Source organism: Falco punctatus (assembly GCF_963210335.1).
Source record: "Falco punctatus genome assembly, chromosome: Z".
NCBI lineage: Eukaryota > Metazoa > Chordata > Aves > Falconiformes > Falconidae > Falco > Falco punctatus.
The window spans coordinates 27,511,357-27,528,813 of NC_137586.1; the positions used below are offsets into that span (position 1 = coordinate 27,511,357).

Sequence of the window (17,457 nt, forward strand, 5' to 3'; positions counted from 1 at the left end):
GCCACCTCTGGCAGAGGGGGCGCCTCACTCCGAGACTCACGGCGGGCCGCCCAGCACCCGGAGAGCCGCCCAGCACCGGGAGACTACGCGTGGCCTTGCGCCTTCCTCCGCGGGTACCACCGATCTCCGGGGCGCAGCCCCGGGCTCCCTCTGCGTGCCAGGGCCACAGCGCAGGTGCCACCACCCCCACGCCTGAGCGGTACCCACAGGTACCGCACCGGCTGCCGCGGTGGGGGGCGATGGCGCAGGTTCCCCCGCACCCGCCGCCACGGCAGGAGGCAATGGCGCGGGTACGCCGCTACCCGCATGTCGGGGACGGCAGCGAGGGGCGCTGACAGCCGCCATGGCGGGCGGGCTGCGCGGGGCAAGCAGCTGCGACCGCGGGCGTAGCAGCGGGAGTGCGTCAGCGGCAAGGGGCGGGGAGGCCGCCGGGGAGGAGGATATAAAGCGCCGGGCAGCGGCACTGTGCTGAGCGGAGGTGAGTCGGTGGCGCCGCCCAGTCGGTCTCCATTCATTGCCGCGCCGCGGGGGCTCCCGGCCGACTGAGGTGAGGCGCGGCGGGTGCGAGGGGCAGCTTGCGGGGGCGTCCCGCAGGTGGGAGGGCCGGGCGGCTGCCGGCAGAGGCCGGGGGAAGGCAGGCCGGCGGGCGCGGGGCGTGCAGCCCGAGTGGGGATGGGCCGGAGCGGCCGCGGCCCCTCGCCCGCCGCAGGCCCCGGCAGTGCCCCCGCCACCCCCACCCCCACGTGCGCCCCCACCCTGTGGCAGCGCCCGGCCCCTCCGCGGCCATGGCAGCGCCGGGCAGGCGCCCGCCCATCCCGCCGTGCGGGCCGCTGGGGGCAGCCCCGCCGGGCGAGAGTCGCGCAGGCTCTCCCGCGGCGGGGGCGGCCCGGCCCGGCCCCTCCGGCCTCGCCTGGCCCCCACGGCGTGCGGGCCGTGGCTAGCGCGGTGCTAAGTTTGGTGCGAGTTTCGGCCCAGGCCACTCCGTGTTGGCTAGGGCCAGCCATCTTCTGTGGGTGCGTCTGTTGTAGCCGTGCAATTCTGCGTGTTATAGGCACACTCGTGTGTAACGTCTAATATACGTGCATCTACCTTTATGCATATATATGAAAATAATTGCAATGCTACAATAGGTGCCTCCCACAAAAGATGGCTTGGTGTGTGCGTGTATGTGCAAACGCGTGTGGACATGCACAGTGACACACACACATGCTCTTCTGTGTCCCTATGTGTGATGTGTGGGGTTCGGGAATTTAATTTTGAGATGGGGTTGATTCCCCTCCCTTAAAACAAGGGGAAGCATCTTGCCCAAGATATCTGTTGATGTAGCGTTGCTATCCTGCTTACGGAGTGTTAAATCCAGCCTGAGAAAGTGGGTTATTCCGCGAGCTGGAGCAGGAGGTTTTATTAGCATTAATGAAAAACCAGATCCACTGATTTTTATTTACGTAATAATGTCCTGTTTAGAGGAAATCGTTGAAGAGTGATCTTCAGGCTGTTCTGGGCCTGTGTTAATGATGAGAAATTTGGAAAGCTAGCCTGTGGCGTGGAGGAACTTCCCAGCTGATACTTGAGCTCTTGTGTGTGTGCAGGAGGGAGGTGGGAAGTTGGAGCAGTAGGAGTGCAAGAATTGAGCTGCACCGTTGGTCATAGTCTGGTATATAACCCAACAGCTTTTAAGGGGAAAAGTATTGTGGCAGGGTGATCAGTGTAAGAAAAGTGCTGCCTTATTGGAGGATCTATAAAAAATTGCTGCAGATCAGAGTGAGCATGGTCTCGCCTTCAAACTCTTCCCCTAGGAACCGAGTGAATCTTCTCTGTGTCCTTAACCACACCTGCATCTTTCTTGTTTGATTCAGTAGCTTAATTTAGCTACTGAAGAACTTGTCACTTCTTGTCTTAATGGTCACTAGTAAAATATTTTAGTATGTATTTCATAGAGGGGGGGAAAAAACCATTAGGGCAGCATGGTTTTATACTATAAATTCAGGTGTTAAAATTCATTGCAATGATCACTGAAGTAATGAATGAAAAGCTGCTGAGGACTGTGATACAGCAGACAGGTATTAAAGTTGCTCACCCATTCCCCTTCCCCCAGTCTGATCTTTCTTAGCATCTGCTCTATATGGAAGAAAGTGCCTTTCGTTACTGTTGTCGAGGATGAGTAATTAAAGTGGGATTCTGCTGTACTCTTCCAGTATAATCTCTCCAGCAATGTGTGATCAAGACACACAGTACCAAGTTTCTTTGGAGTGTTTCATAACTAGCTCCTTTACAAAGAAACATTACTCTGAGAAATTACTTGAAAAGCACTCTTAATTTCTTCTGCACACATACTAAGGCAGATAATATCTCTTCATTTTTAATTATTAAAACCAGGTCTTGTGTGTGTGTTTTTTACGTCTGTTAGTATTGTAAAGGTAGCTTGTGTTGGGTCTCACTGAGCCCTTGTAGTGCTGTGCTTTGTATTGGTAGCTAGAAAGGTCGTGATAACACACCAGGGTGTTGCCTACTGAGTGGTGCTCACACAGCATCAAGGCTGTCTTCAACCTTCCCTCCCTCACCAGGATGCTGGGGAAGATCTTGGGAGAGAAGCAAGAGCAGCTGACCCAAACTGACCAAAGGAGTATTCCATACCATATGAAGTCTGCTCAGATATAGAAGCTAAGGGAAAGGGGGAGGGGAGGAAAAGGGGGGGCATTTGTTATATAAGTTTGTCTTCCAGAGCAGCCGCTACACATAGTGAAGCCCTGCTTCCTGGGAAGTTGCTGAACAGTGCCTGATGATGGGAAGTAGAGAACAACATCTTCTGTTTTCCTTTGCTTCACCCTCTTCGACCTCACTATTGCTTTCATTAGACTGCCTTTGTATTGACCCGCAGGTTTTTTTATCTTTCTCCCCTGTCCTGTCCTGCTGAGGAGAGGAGTAATAGAGAGGTTTGGTGGGCACCTGGTGTCCAGCCAAAGTTCAACCCACCGCACTCTCCTTACTTACCCAAACATCCTGTCTGTGCAGGTTGGTTTAAATAGTTGTGATTGTGTACGTATTACTGTGCAGAATCTTTGCTGGAGAAAGACTGAGGAAGTTCACTTCAGTGTTAAGTGGATGGTTATTAATGCTTTTGTTTTCATTTTTAAATGTGAAAAATTGAAATCTTTGCTACAAAATCACTAAAAGAAGAACATGGAATTTACTGGTATTAGAGAAATTAATCAGATTAGAAGAGCCCTTTGCTTACGTTCTTACAAGATATTGATACCAAGCTTATTATACATCTTGTAGCAATCAATGAATATCAAGTGGTAGTAGTAATCATTGAAAGGTATTACCAATTATGTTTCTAAACTTCAAATACAAGTAGTAATATTAGAGCTGGAGTAATGTGTACTATGCTTATTTTAACATTGTGATTCCTTAGATACTTCTCTAGTCAAGTTACTAGCTTCTCATTTCCTCACAGGTAAATGGCTTCCTCCAGACTCATGGGGTTGTAACCTAGTCATCAAACTGTATCAGCTATACATTGCAGAAAGCCATAGCTATCCTTTGATCTGTGAAATGGAGTTTGTGGCAGCTATGGTAGAGATGCATACTTTTCTTTGTAACTGCTTTCATCGGTGAATGTCTCTTGGGTAATCATTTTGTAAACTGTTTAAGAACAAAACCCTTTTTCATACAATAGAAATGGATTTTTTTAAAAATCAAGCAAGCAAAATTCAATACTCTCAAACTTTTGCTTCCAGCTGTTAGAGTATAAATTAAACAATCCTGAGAGGAAAAGCCTGGCTTGATATGTTTCCTCTACTGCATTGTTTTAAATGACTGAAATGGCATATGCAGTCTTGATAGCTTTTCTCTGATGTTTTTTCCAGTATTGCCTGCTGATTTTTTTTAACAATGGGATGTGACAACATATATTTAATTGTTATAAAGTTAGTTGGTGTTCTCCAGTGAGGCTGAGACTTCAAAGAAGCTTTTAAACATTTCCCTAAAATATGTAGAAGTATCCTGCCCAAGGGGAATGATGAGCTTTCAGATATTCCCTAAAAATGTCACTAAAATTAGTGAAAACTGTCAGGGCTAACATATATCTTTGCTTGTTTTAAAATTTAATTGGAAAACCTGCTAGTGTTTAAAATGATACATCTGTATGTGCTAAATGATTCCTTGATTTGGAAGTCTAGGAAGTTGCATTAGTCTAAATTGTGATCAGAACTGTGTGGTGTACAGCTATTCAAAATAGCATTTTTAGGGTTTTGATTTGTTTTCAAATCTAAGTTGTTCCTCTCTTGGTCCTGTACTTGGTTTTGTAGTAAAATAACATCTTATGATTTTACCATTGCTGTAGCACGGGGACCTGTGGATTCACAGTACCAGCGTGTCTCCCTTCTACTTATGGTTAGAAATTGTTTAGGGGCCGTATGAGTTGAATTCACTGCTACTCTTTGTTGTAGGCTTCATCAAAACATGTAAAGTAAGGGTGGTCAAATAGTTTTCCTTAATTCTGTGGATCACTGAAGAGGAGGAATAGTTGGTAAAGGTGTGGCCTCTGTCAATCAGTAGCCCCTGAGGCAGTGCTGGAAGAATACACCCTGTTCAGGAGTTTGAGCATAGCAGTGGTGGGTCTGCTGCTGCACCAGCCTTTCCCAGGCACCGAGTATTGATGAACTTTGAATGGTGTGGAATGCTGTATTAATCCTAAGTGACTTTATACTTTTAATACAACAAGTATAATGTGAAGTTTATTTAGGTTGGCAAATATGTTGGTAGAAGACCAATCTTTTATCTAGCTCAGGGGTCCTCAAACGTTTTAACCAGGGGGCATGGATGCAGTGGCAGGCAGTCATCTGCTGCTGCTTGGTTTCCCCTCCCAACCCCCGGCGGGGGGGTGTCTGTAAATACTGGGGGCTGGATTGAGGACCCCGGGGGGCTGTACCCAGCTTGCGGGCTGTAGTTTGAGGACCCCTGATCTAGCTCTTCTGCAAATAGAAAGGCTTGAATAGCACTTCTCACAGCTGTTGTAGAATTAGCCAGCAATAATCCTAATTGGAGAAATTTAATTTGTGAGTTAATAAAATATTTGGGATGTTAACAATAACAATGTAAATGTTATTACAGTGCAGCGCAGACAACAGGGTTTTAAAGTGTTGAAGTATTTCTTTTGCTACTGCAGCATTGAGAGTTTGTTGTCAACCTTTACGCTGAAGCTGCAGAAGGGAGTTTTCTGAAGAAGCAGGAGGTAACTACCTGATTCCTGCCACTGAGGCTTAAAGCAGAACACTGTTTCAGGGTTAATATCATGAATTGGCAGTGGTAGTACTGTTCCAGTTCTTTATGTAGCATGGTGTGGTGATAGGTTCAGAGGTATGATTAACTTGCTTATCTTTGTTCTAACCACCCTCCACCCAAACAAACAAGTTATGTCTGTATTTCTAGTGAAGATCAGTTATTGTAGTGAGGACACTTTTTTTCAAAAATTGGATAGCCTAGGTACTAGGAGTTTAGCTTAGAAGTTTGATTCTTACAAATGTATATAACAGTGAGAAGCAGAGGAAACAGTGGTATGTTCAAGAAGTGTGTAAGTTCTTGGAAGGATGTCAGGAACATTTGGTGGAGGTAAGGACAGGATGATACCAGGGAGGAGGTTATATACAAGTTCCTTTCCACTGTTTACAGACATTCTTGCTAAAATTGAGAATGTCAGTCCTGCAGTAACATGTTTACTGATACCTAGTGAATGCATGCTAACAAATGTTTTATATATAATGCAGCTGTGATAAGCTGAAATAAAACAGCAGTGGCTATACTCAGACAGTTGTGGGGAAAAAAATGAACTATCTGCAAGTATGAGACTGCTGAAAGCAAAGGCATACAGAGCCACTCAGGAATATTCTGTCTGCTAAGGAGTTTGTTAAATATTGGTTCTGATGGCAAAAGGTATGGACATGATGGCATAGGTATGAGTAGAAGTGATTCATTTTGGGAAATATAGTGTGCCCTGAGCTGTTGCTCATTTGTGTCATCCCTTTGGAAAGCTTAGAGAAGTGGGATATCAGGTTGTTTGAACAGATTCCTGAGAGTTCTGAGCAGTGAAATACACTCCTCTGTTTTATTCTTCCTTTGTTTTGGATCAGGACTTCTACATAAACAAGAAATACTAGACCTTGCTCCTTATTTTTCCATTCTAGCTGAAACAGCCTACAAGATGCCTGACTCCTTCCTAGCTTAGTAGTCGTATTGTTACTAGGTGTGAATTTGTTTCTTGAATGCTAATTTATCAGAGGATGGAGTTTACTTCCAGTTTTCTATTTCATATGTGTCTTTTTTCCATCCTTCTGAAGATAGGATGAGGAGGAAAAACATATTCACTGCTGTGCCCAGCTGTGAGCTTGATTGGGGTTGTCTGTGTGGCCTTTGTAAAGGTGGGGAAAATATTGGTGCTGCTTTGCATGGACGTATGGAAATGATTATACCTACCACTGTATTTGTGAGAATGGTGTCTCTCATCTGGGATGGTAGCTTGAAATATCTCTTTACAAAATGACTGGGCTCAGACTGACACTCAGTAATGACTTCCTCATGTCTGTTGCCCAAGCATGGTATCTGAAAGCACAATTAATTCCTTTGAATGTTCTGGAAGTCTGTGGTATCTTGTCATCCGATTTTCACCCATCTTTCCCTTGAATGGGAAGGTAGTTCCTTCTAGCTATCTCTGTCCCTAGTTTGTCTGGTTTTTTGCTTCCACCCTGTTGTGGTAGGTCCACAAACTGCATTGCCTGTTCATAATTTTGTTGTACACTGTCAAGCCTTTAGCTGTGTGCAGCTGAAAGAATTTGCTACTGTAGAACACTAAGCACAAATAGCAGGTAGAATTCAGAATTTTCTTTTATTAAGCACCATATTTTTAACCATCTGTCATCTTCTGAAGAACACTGTAATAATGGTTGGAGATAGATGCCTATTTCCTTTTGGGGGAAAAAGTGCAATTCTTAATCTGCTGTAAGGTTTAAATTCTTACTGCTTCCAAATGTTACACTTGCTGTAGTGCTGATTTCCAGATTCTGATCCTCATACTATTGTAAATGGGCCATAAGGCCCTATAGTCAGACTATGAAACTTCTTAATTCAATGTACTTGCTGGTCTGGAAGAAAGCTTTAGGGTTGACTGATAGGGAGCTATTGTTGCAGTTGTTTGTTTGCTTTCCCTGCTTCACTTGTGTGATCAACTCCTGCTGAGAAGATCCTATGTCAACCTCCCTTTCTGAATTTTCAGTTGAATCTCCCACAAGACCAAGGCAATTGCTCCTTTCTTAGTTCTAGGTCTTCAGCTGTAAATTACATTAAAAACAAGACAAAGGCGAGAAGAGCTTGAATTCTCCTTAGCCATTGAATTCCCTATAGCTTCTCTGCTGAAAGCTATGACATACACAGACTTCATGTGGCATAGTTGTAGCTCAGGCAGCTGTTTTAGTAACTCTTTGGGTATGGAGGGTATGATTGCAAAGCTTAAGGACCTGCTGCTCAGCATTAGTAACCATGGTCACCATCACATTTGAATTTGCTTATGGAATACTCTAAGCAGTCATGAAGAGTTGCTGTTTGGTTGGTGAGCAGTAACTCATTAGGCTGTTCTAATGTGCCTGAAGTTGGCTGACTTAATCTGTGCTTTTAAGTCCACCCCAGTTGTGAGGATAGGGGAGAGGACAGCACAACAGTCCTTTAAAAATAGATGCAAATGTACCCGTAGATTGTTGCAACACCAATCTCACTGTGGTGTTAGGTTAGTTACATCAGGCTTGATAGTCCACCAGCTGCCTAGCCACATTCAGCGGGTTTTATCTAAGTATCATCAAGAGAGGCGTTTTCTTACCTCTTAAATCACTAGAGTATTTGAGGTGGCCCTTCCAAACTGGAAGGATGTTAGAAGAAGATATGAAGGCTTGAAAACTGAGCAAGTTGCTGAGTAACATGGGTGCCAGGTGCGCATAGGAGATAGTCTTCTGATGGCAAGCTGCAAAAAAATAGGAGGCATATTTTGTTATCTTGTTGAAGAGGTGCCTGGAGAAGCATGAGGAGGACCTAGCTGTGGAAGACAACCAGGGACAAGAGCAGCATGGCTGGATGTGTTCCAGGTGGCTGGCCAGTCACCTGACGAGAAGGAAGCTGAGGACTTGGACTAATTATCTTAGTATAGTTTTTAAATTATTTTTATATTAGAAAAGGATGAACAACCTTTTTACTTGTTTCCAAGTATTTGGATAGAAGCAAGAAAAAGCATTTAAAAACAGTCCCTCCTGATTTAAAGCATTTGATCTTGAAGAAATAAAAGCAAAGAATGTTCTGTGTTTGTGACAGCTGGTAGTCTAAACAAAGAAATGTTTATGTAATTTGTCTGTTAATAGAGTTGGTAGAACTTAACAATTTTAGAAGTGACAGATGTGATATTTTTTTTGTGTGTGTAGTTGAAGCTGAAAGGCTCAAAACACTGCTTTTTAAAAAACTTCTATTTTCCTTCCAACTTCTATGTCTTTTCACAGCTTTCACCAAACCACCAATTGGACATTGCAAGGTGGGAAAGCAACATAACAAAATGGAAATTATGTTCCTGCTGTTCTGGTTGAGGACGTGACTGCTGGTTTGGTGCATCATCAGATCTGGCTCTGGAGTGTGGCTTGGGACTGCTGCAGTGTCCTGGCTTGGTTTTGTCTGAAACATTAGCAGCTAGTCTATAAATGGAGATACCAGTTTAATATTTCTCTTCTCATTGTGCTACCCCAGTTGTAGCTTGTAGCTAGCCTAGGAGATCATGGTAGGATTATATTTTTAAGACAGACCTTGGTTCAAATGTGTGATGATGCATAAGAAATGCATGGCAGTCCTTGAGGTTTTCTGTGATCAATACTTCAGCACTCCTTTAAATAGATTAAAGCTTAGGTCAGACACTACTGCAATTTACTTTTTGTCTGAGTAGGCCAGTACTTCATCATGGGGCTGGACCTGATGTGTGTCCTACAGACTGGATTAATTTTCCTGTTTTAGCAGAAGAATGCTGCAGGTCATAGCTTGAGCACCCCAGTGTCCTTTCTCTAAACTTCAGATATTAATGGGGGCCCCCATACCCCCCCAAAATAAACAAAACCAACCCCAAACAAAAAACCAAATAGTAATTAAGTTACAATTATTTATTGTTAAACAAGCTTTTAATCTGAAGATTGTTCATGTGCTAAGTAGCATGAAGTTAAATTTTGCACATATTTTAATATCAGGCAAGATTATCTGTCCCAGTTACTTTTTTGTTGAAAAGTTCTTGGTAAATTATTTGTGATTATTTTTTTAAAGGAAAAAGAGTTGTGCAGTTAAGTTTTGCTGTGTCAGTAATTGTATACTTCCAGTACTTGTCAAGTTTTGATCCAGCTTGTGTTCAAGTATCTCAAAATTTTGGTAAAGCATTTCTTATACTGAGAATCATATTGAGTTAATGGTTATTCACATCTTGTAGATGGGAAGTTCAGGCGGATCAAGTAACATGTCTGTGCTGGAGCTGGTAGTTCATCCTGATTCTTCTAAATCCTTGGCTGGCAGCCTAACCACTGAGACTTCAGCTGCCCTGAGACAAAGGCACCCAAAACCAGTTTTAAGCTGTATTTAAGCCCTCTGACATGCTGTAGGAAACAACAGAGCTTTTGGCTTATCTTGCTGCTATTTCATAGCACTCAGTATTGAAGGTCTGCAAGAGGATGAACAGATCTGTCAATTCCTGCTGAAATACATGTGTGAGCTGGAAGCTGTATGTATTGTGCATTTCTCCTTCATGCACTTCTAAGATGGAATAGGAGTTGCAGCTATAATTTATAATTAAATTAGCAATGTTGCCCACTTACTATACTTTTTTAACCTTAATGCTTATAGTAATAAATAATTTGTGAATAAGGAGCTGCCTCATTTGCACAGGAACATGTTCACTAATCCTGTTAAATGTGCTTTTTGTTGATGTTCCTTGAATTGATCTCCATTACCCTCTGGTGCTGCAGCTGTTCCTAAAAAAGGACGTGCTGTTTCTCGCATAGTAGCTTGCATAATGTTGACAAAGGGGAAAGTCATGCAATTCCACGTTAGAGCAGAAGTTGCTCATGTGAGTTTATAACATACATTCTTTAATGCTATTATTGGAAATGGTATGGTTATGAAGAGTGCAAGATTTGCTCTCTTTCACTTGAAACATGAAAAGCCTAACTTGCCTCATTTAAGAAACAGACTTTATTCCCCCCTCCTAAACACACACTTCCAATATGCCTTTTGTACAAATGGTCATGATTTTGGTTGTTTAAGGCTGCGTTGCATGTGCTTAGTCAACCTGACTGCCAACCAGTTGGAGTGGTACCCGATGATAAGAACATGGGTGTTTTACAGTCATGCAATGCAGAGTCTTAAAGCAACAAAAAGGAGTATGAGGGACTGTGTGGCTGAGACTTACACTGTTCCTGCCACCCCTAGAGAAAAGAAAGTGTACTAATTTTGCAAAGGAAAACTGAAAAGCTATTTTTCTCCTTCCCTTTTCCTCTCTCCTGCTTCACTTGAGAACGGCTGCATGTGGAACCATCTGTATTTTTACTTTGTTAAAAACGCTGACAAACCAGTTGTGGTTTTGTGAGGGAAATGTATTCATGTATTAGTATTGGAAGCTATCTGGTTTGTCTTTGGTAGGTTATTTTGCCTTTCGAAATGAAGATGTTTGCATTTTGGACTGTTGAATATTTCCTTATGCTCTGCTGTAGAGTGGCATGGGACACTTGCCTTTCATCACCTGTTTAATGCTTTTAATATAACTGAACTTTCTGTGTATAGTGACTTCTTCAAGGATCTGGTGAATTTACCTGTTGTGAAATACTTCTGATGTCATCAGCACTGAGACAAATTACATAACACAAGTGTTTGAAAGCTTGTCACTTTACATGTTGAATCTGCAACACGTACGGTTGGTACAAGTGATAAATGGTTGTTCAGCAGTGGTGCTGAGTAGATGTGCTTCAGTTCAGTGTTGAACATTGCTCTGTATTGGGTTTTTTGCATAACGTGTTCTCTGTAAATAATACAAGATGAAAAGTCAAAAGTGACTAATATAAGTGAGTTGGGAGTGAATGAAACCAAAGTATGCTATATGAAAGTGTTAAGTAACCCAAACAGCTAAACAGAAAGGAGGCCTTTGAATGATTTCTTAGGGCAATTCAGTGAATTCATGAATTAGAGGGAAAGAGGTTTTTGTTGTGTTTGCTTATAAGCAAAGATTTGGTGGTTGCTTTTATTTTCATAGTGTTGTAGTGGTTATAACTGATAATCTACTGAATTTCTCATTGCATATTTTGTTTTGATCATCTGTTATTTTATTCTACAAAAATGTCAGGAATTACTACCTAGAGGCTTTCAGTGATAGCTTGTGGCTTCCTTGTCTGTCATGTAATAACAGACAAATTGAGCAGAGCTTTTGTTATTCTCAGTTATCTGAGCACTTTAAGTATTTCTTTAATACTGGAGGGGGGTTTCCCATTTCTGCCAGCATACAGAAAATTAAGTTTTGTGTTTTTCATGTGTCTGTATTTGCTTAAAGCAGAATTTACTGGGCCTGTTGCAACTAACTGGGTGATATATCCTCTTCCTTTTGTAGAAGCAGTGACAGTAATCTTGCACTTCACCTCTGTTCCTCTGTAATATACTTATAGCAGGCTAGTCTGTTTGTGTACTGCAGTACTGCTGGTGTGTTTCAGAGCTTAATATGGGTGGGCAAACAGCATCTGCTCAGAGTGAGGAGACCTGTGGTGCATGAACTTGTTCTCTGGCAGCAGCTGCTCTGTGCATTGCTGCTGCGTTCAGAGGTGTGCATGCCTCACCTTTGGCTGTTCAAGTCCCTTCTCTTGCAAACAGGGAAGGCTGCTGTTGAGTGTTTCTTCCCTGCTTCCGCCCTGTTAGTAAGGGCAGCACCTGGAAGGTGGGAAGGAACAGGTGGAGAGAGATGCAGCTAAGCATCTGTCTGAAAGGGGCCATGAGTAGTAATAGCTGGAGGGATGTGAGAGGCTGGAAGAGAAGGCAGGAGAAAATCCACACAACAGAAGGGGAAGGAATGAGCTGAATTTGAAAGGAAATGGCTGTGGGAAGTGTGTGTGTGTATAGCTAAACAATAGCATTCATGGAAAAGCAATTTCATCAGCAAAAGTGTTAAAGGTGGCAGTTGTAAATGCCAATGGAATCATGTCCCAAGTTTGTTTTTCAGTTTTGACAGAAAAGCCTTCTGTAGAAGGAGCACCTCTGTTTATTCAGGCAACTTAATAGTAGTATATTATTGCTGCTAAAATGTTTTTAAAATGCAGGCTTTTAAATTGCTGCTGGGTGAGTCAAAATAAAAAGTTCTTTTGAACTTTATTTTCTTGTGTCAAAAGAACATGCTTTTGGAAACAGCATGCCTACCAGCTGATTAACTGGCCAGTTGAGAGAAGTTCGAACAATGCTTTGTTTTCTTCAGAGATGGGTTTGAATACAAAGTATCTGGAATAATTGAACTTATTTCTTGTTACCTTTTTTTGGGCTGTTTCCTTTTTGACTGGCCACTTACTGCTTAAATCTGTGGCCTCAAAACCATCAGCTGGGAGGAGGTTACTGAGCCTGCTGCCTCAAGGCAGCATGCGGTGTATTGTAGGTGTCTTGCTAACAGGGAGCTTGTATGGTGGAAGTCTGCTGCTTCTGGGTCTAGGGGGGATCTATGGCCTGAACCCTTCCTTTTCTGCATATCAACACAGATTGGGTTAATGTATTGTTTTACAGACTGGGTGTTAATAGGCACCATCCTAATTAAATGCCCAGAGCATTTCTCCTTTCTGACTTGGATATAGAGGTTTCAAGAGAGCAGCGGAGGGTGGGTGTTGAACAGTCTTAATTACATGTTTGGTAGAAATATGTGATAAATATGCATCCTATGTTTCAAACTACCTACAATAATAATGTTGCTTATTTCTCAAGAGTATGTCATTCCCTGTGGATATGTTGAACAGCTGCACTCATAAGGACTTGGAGATCTCAGCGGAAGAGTATTTGTCTGACCTTCGGAGACAGAATCCACACTTTCCCAAATTCCTGTCTCTGCCACGCCATGGCAAAGTAAGAACTCGCAAATATCTTGGTCCCAATTTTCTTGATATACTTGTAGAAAATATCCAGTCCATAACTATTGAATTACATGATTAATTTAGCAAAGCTTTTGTATTTTTCAAATTCCTGTTTGTGTCTTAAGCTCTACCTTTTTTTTATTTGATAACTGGGTTGAAATCTGGGCATCAGTGACTTATTAGCTGCTTTTAGGCAATGGGTCTGTGTGCATAAAGTAACTTAAAAAAACTTAATTTCAACGGAGCCAAACTCTTTCTTAAAAAGCATTACCTCACGCACTCTCAAAAATCTGTCATTACAACTAAGGAGTTCATGACTTGCAAAAGGAGCCAATCGATTTCAGTATCTCAGTCCAGTGTTCTTTGTGGTTGGGTTCAATTCTTGATCAGCAAGTTTCACTAATTTAAGAAGTAATCCTTTTCTTTTTCTCTGAAGCATTCACTGCTGTTGGTTGGGAGTTGTAGTAGAGGCTGGCTGTAACACTTTGTTTTAAACAAACACTTATCCCTTGCATGATAATTTGGTCAATGTTGGTTCTGTCTAGATGAATACTTCTATTATTAGATAACTAGTACTAGTGAAAGCAATGGTGTATAGCTTTAATGAAGAGTGAGTGAGCTGAGAGGATTCTCTGTGGGAGCAAAAGGTCAGTGCTGCAGATTCCTTGGCAGCATAGTATTAAGCACTTTTCTGCATTTCTGCAGGTGCTTATGCCTAAATACTTGTTCATATTAACATCCTCATATGTGGCATAGCATATTGTAATCTTCTTAAATTGGGTAAGCAAGTCTATTTACCACAGCATTTAATGTCTGTCTAATTTTTATGCATTAATTAAATATTGAAAAGATGTGAATTTAAATATCAAAATGCATTTCCACAAAGGTACTTGACTCCTGAGAGGTGGATTGAGCCTTCTCATGTTGTTCCCGAGGGGAAGCCAAGCAGTCCACTCTGGAATTTCTAAAATGCGTGCAATTTAAGGGAAGAAAAGTTTTGAATCCAGCCTTCCCACTGTAGCACACTAGAGCTTATGTTAACAAACAGCAATTTTGCTGTGCGGGTTTGTTTCTGTGCTTAACTGCCTGCATCATTCTTCCATTGGCTTTGACAGCTTGCATAGCTGGAACAGTTGAAGTGAACATACTGCTGGCTCTCTGCACAACTTTTATTTCAGTTTTGCACATAAATGCAAACTGCTGACAGTAGAGAGCTGTAACAGTATAAATTACTGTAGCTGTATCTGCCAGAGCTTGAGAGTCAGAGCTCTTCATAATGTAGTCTTTACAAAGAAATGCGTGAAGTAAGGGCTGGGGTCTGATGCTTGTCCTTTACTGTTAAGCATTCTGTTTTCAACACTTGTCTTGCTTACCCTGCTAAATGTTCTCTGTATATTTTACTAATGTTGTTTTAGCAAGAGTCTATTGAAGTATTGTACACTCTTGTTTCAGGTTCCTATTGTCTTGTCAGCTGTGGGCTTCGTTCCTCTTTATGGTGAAGAGCAGACACACAAAGTTCTTGCTTTGTTTGCACCAGAGGACTTGCTCACAGGTTTCATTTTAAGATTTTAATCTCTGTGTTGCTGTTTTCCTATGTGACACATACACATAACCAGGCCCTTGCTCATTCCATGCTAGTGTAGCTCATAACTTTGGCACTTCTGCATTTGTTGTTCACTGTGTTCTTCTTCCCATACTTTTGTTTTGTATTCATATACACAAGTGATAGAACTTTGCACAGTAATCAGAGCCAAACTGGACCCATTGAATTTAGGCGATGCATAGCAAAATAACATGGTGCTTGTCTGAATCCTGGTACAGCACATATCTCTTGATCTTTCAATGTATGCCTCATCTCTCCAAAAGGAATTTATTGGGCATTCATAGAATTCATTAATTTGCCCATGAATTTAGATGCTCTTTATTAGCAGTGACTGATCACTCTAGTGTAAATTTGTCTCTAGCTTTAGGTCCTAACATAGCTTTGGCTAAGATGACATCTCGCTAGTTTTGGTGGGATTTTTCTCCCTTCCCTTCCAGTCTCCCATGTTCCCTTCTCTTTCCATTTAATGCCATTACATGATTGCCAAGTTTGCTGCAAATGGTCATAGATGACGCTTTTCCTGACTGGTAATCATATGGCCATCAACCTTCTTAATTCATCTGACTCACTAAAACTTGCACAGTTTCAATGTCCATTAGCAACCCAAAACTAAAATACATGTATGAATGAGACTTGCCTTGCCAGGCCCAGTTTGTAGTAGAAGGAGGTATCAGAGCAGAGTGATGAAGAATAGTGCTTATGTCCAAAAAAGCTGCTCTGTCATACTACACAAAATCTGTGTTTTGTTGTATTGTTCTCAGTTTTCAAACAAATTTTGGACTAGGGACCATTGCATTTGGGGTGTGTGTATAGCACCACATTTGTTGTGCTAGGGTAGTAGGAGTTGCATTAATACAGTGCTGACTAGAAGATGTTTACTACAGGTGTTACTCCTAATTGTTTAGCAGCTTTAATGAATGTTTCTTTCAGAATGGTGAGAATCACTAACTCTTTACTTCCCCTTGTTTCTTTCAAGCTGTGGCCCTGTACCTTGGTAACCAGTGGTGGTCAGTTGATGATATTGTGAAAACATCTGTCCCTGCCAGAGAGGGCCTTCAACAGGTAAAGCACTCCAATATCCACCTAGCAGTTATCCTTCAAGATAATGGCAAGTAATGACAAGTAGCTAGTGTGTGGGAAGTTACATGTCTTCATTTTATTCAGAAATGAGTTGGCTGTCTCGAGTCTAAAGTCAGAGGACACAGAAGAATAGGTACTAGGGGAAAGAGAACTTTGAAGATAGTGTCTAGAGCAAGAGTGACTATTGTACAGTTATCTTCATATGTAAGCTACTTAGTTCTTAACAATGTTAAGAGTTTTTGTTCACTCTTTAGAACATCTTATGCCTGGTTGTATTGAAAAGTTAGTGGTGCACTGTACTGTAGCAGTAGCTATTGATCTTATCAGGAGACTAGTAAGCTAAAAATACTGTTGGCAACCTGTTTTGGTAGAAATGAGTTGGAGCTGGTGGCTTGCAGTGGCAAAATGTGAGGCTTGGGAAAGTTAAGTTATCTGGTATCTGCTTTATTGCTCCTCATTGACCTTTGTTACCATTATGGACACCTATGTAGTATGGAGTTTGACGTTTTTTTTCCAGAACTAGAAATGCATATTTTTTTCAGAAATGTAATTGGTATCTGATCATGGAATCAGGACACCTTGAATCTTTGTATTTTTTTAATTTAGAGAATTTGGCATGTAGTCTTGATTTCCATGAGCTTCTTAGTAGGATGGCGATTAAATCAGGAGAGCTGAATCTTTTACAGGTAGGGTAGCTGAGACTGGGCATTAGGAAGAGAGCATGGTTCCCACATTCTTCCTTCACAGTGGGTAAGATAGTAGTGAACTTAAAATTTGTGTGTGAAAAGAATCCTGCAGGACAGAAAAGGTTATTGAGTTCCTTGTTTCATGCCACAAACTGTTGCAGTAGTATTTTCCACTGCATCATGTCCTTTTGTCTGCTACTATCAGCAGTGAATGAGTTGTGCCAAGTCGTGCTACCCCATGAGGCTCACTTCTCCTTTGTAGGATTCCCCATTACCTGCTAGCCTAGGAAGTCTGAGGCTGGTGTACTGCTGTTTGGTGAATGTTTCTTAAATCAAAAAATAGCTTTAAGTTAAAAATACTTCCCCCTATCCCACTTGCAGCACTTGTCTCAGCTTTTACCCATTGAATTAGTAGTGATGCTGAAGTTGTGAAATATCCTCTATGTATGGTAGTGCTTATACTTAACCTATTGCTATGGCTTCCAAGCATCTCCTTGCCTTCAAACCCCAGAGCTTCATTCTGCTTTAGCACTTTTAAGCTTCTCTTGTCTGTCTGCAGCTGTGTTAGGTGGCAGTTTTGAAAAGTAAGGTCCCTGATGTGTGAGTATTAACTAATCTGACCACTCTTCTAAAACATTCTTCTGTGTTTCTTTAGGTGAAATCTCTTGGAGAGAGGATTGTTCTCTACGTTCTGAATAGAATTATCTATCGGACGCAAGAAATGGGAGCAGCTGAGACACCATTTCTCTGTCATGGTAGCAATGAATATGCAAAGATCATGTGGAAAAATGGAGAGGCCATTGGGTTCTATTCTGTTAAACTTACAGGTAAAACACTTGAGTATTGTGGGATTTGGGAGCATGGGGGGTGAGATGAGAGATTATTTGAAGAAAATTGTATTTAGTAGACTTCACAAGCCTTGCAGACGGAGTGAGTT

At 42.0% G+C, this 17,457-nt stretch overlaps 1 protein-coding gene across 6 annotated transcripts in view; it reads left to right on the plus strand.

The window, feature by feature from the left end:
• Positions 1 to 440: 440 nt before the first annotated feature.
• FAM169A (family with sequence similarity 169 member A) overlaps positions 441 to 17,457 on the plus strand; it is a 38,057-nt gene continuing 21,040 nt past the window's right edge. For 5 of the 6 annotated variants that reach the window (XM_080373322.1, XM_080373326.1, XM_080373327.1 and 2 more), the window contains exons 1-5: positions 479 to 547; positions 13,006 to 13,143; positions 14,604 to 14,703; positions 15,731 to 15,816; positions 17,176 to 17,347. In XM_080373322.1, the coding sequence (XP_080229448.1) occupies positions 13,009 to 13,143; positions 14,604 to 14,703; positions 15,731 to 15,816; positions 17,176 to 17,347 (493 nt within the window). In that variant the 5' untranslated portion in view covers positions 479 to 547; positions 13,006 to 13,008. Of the gene's footprint in view, positions 548 to 13,005; positions 13,144 to 14,603; positions 14,704 to 15,730; positions 15,817 to 17,175; positions 17,348 to 17,457 lie in introns of all 6 variants that reach the window. The other variant, XM_080373323.1, reaches the window with a different exon arrangement.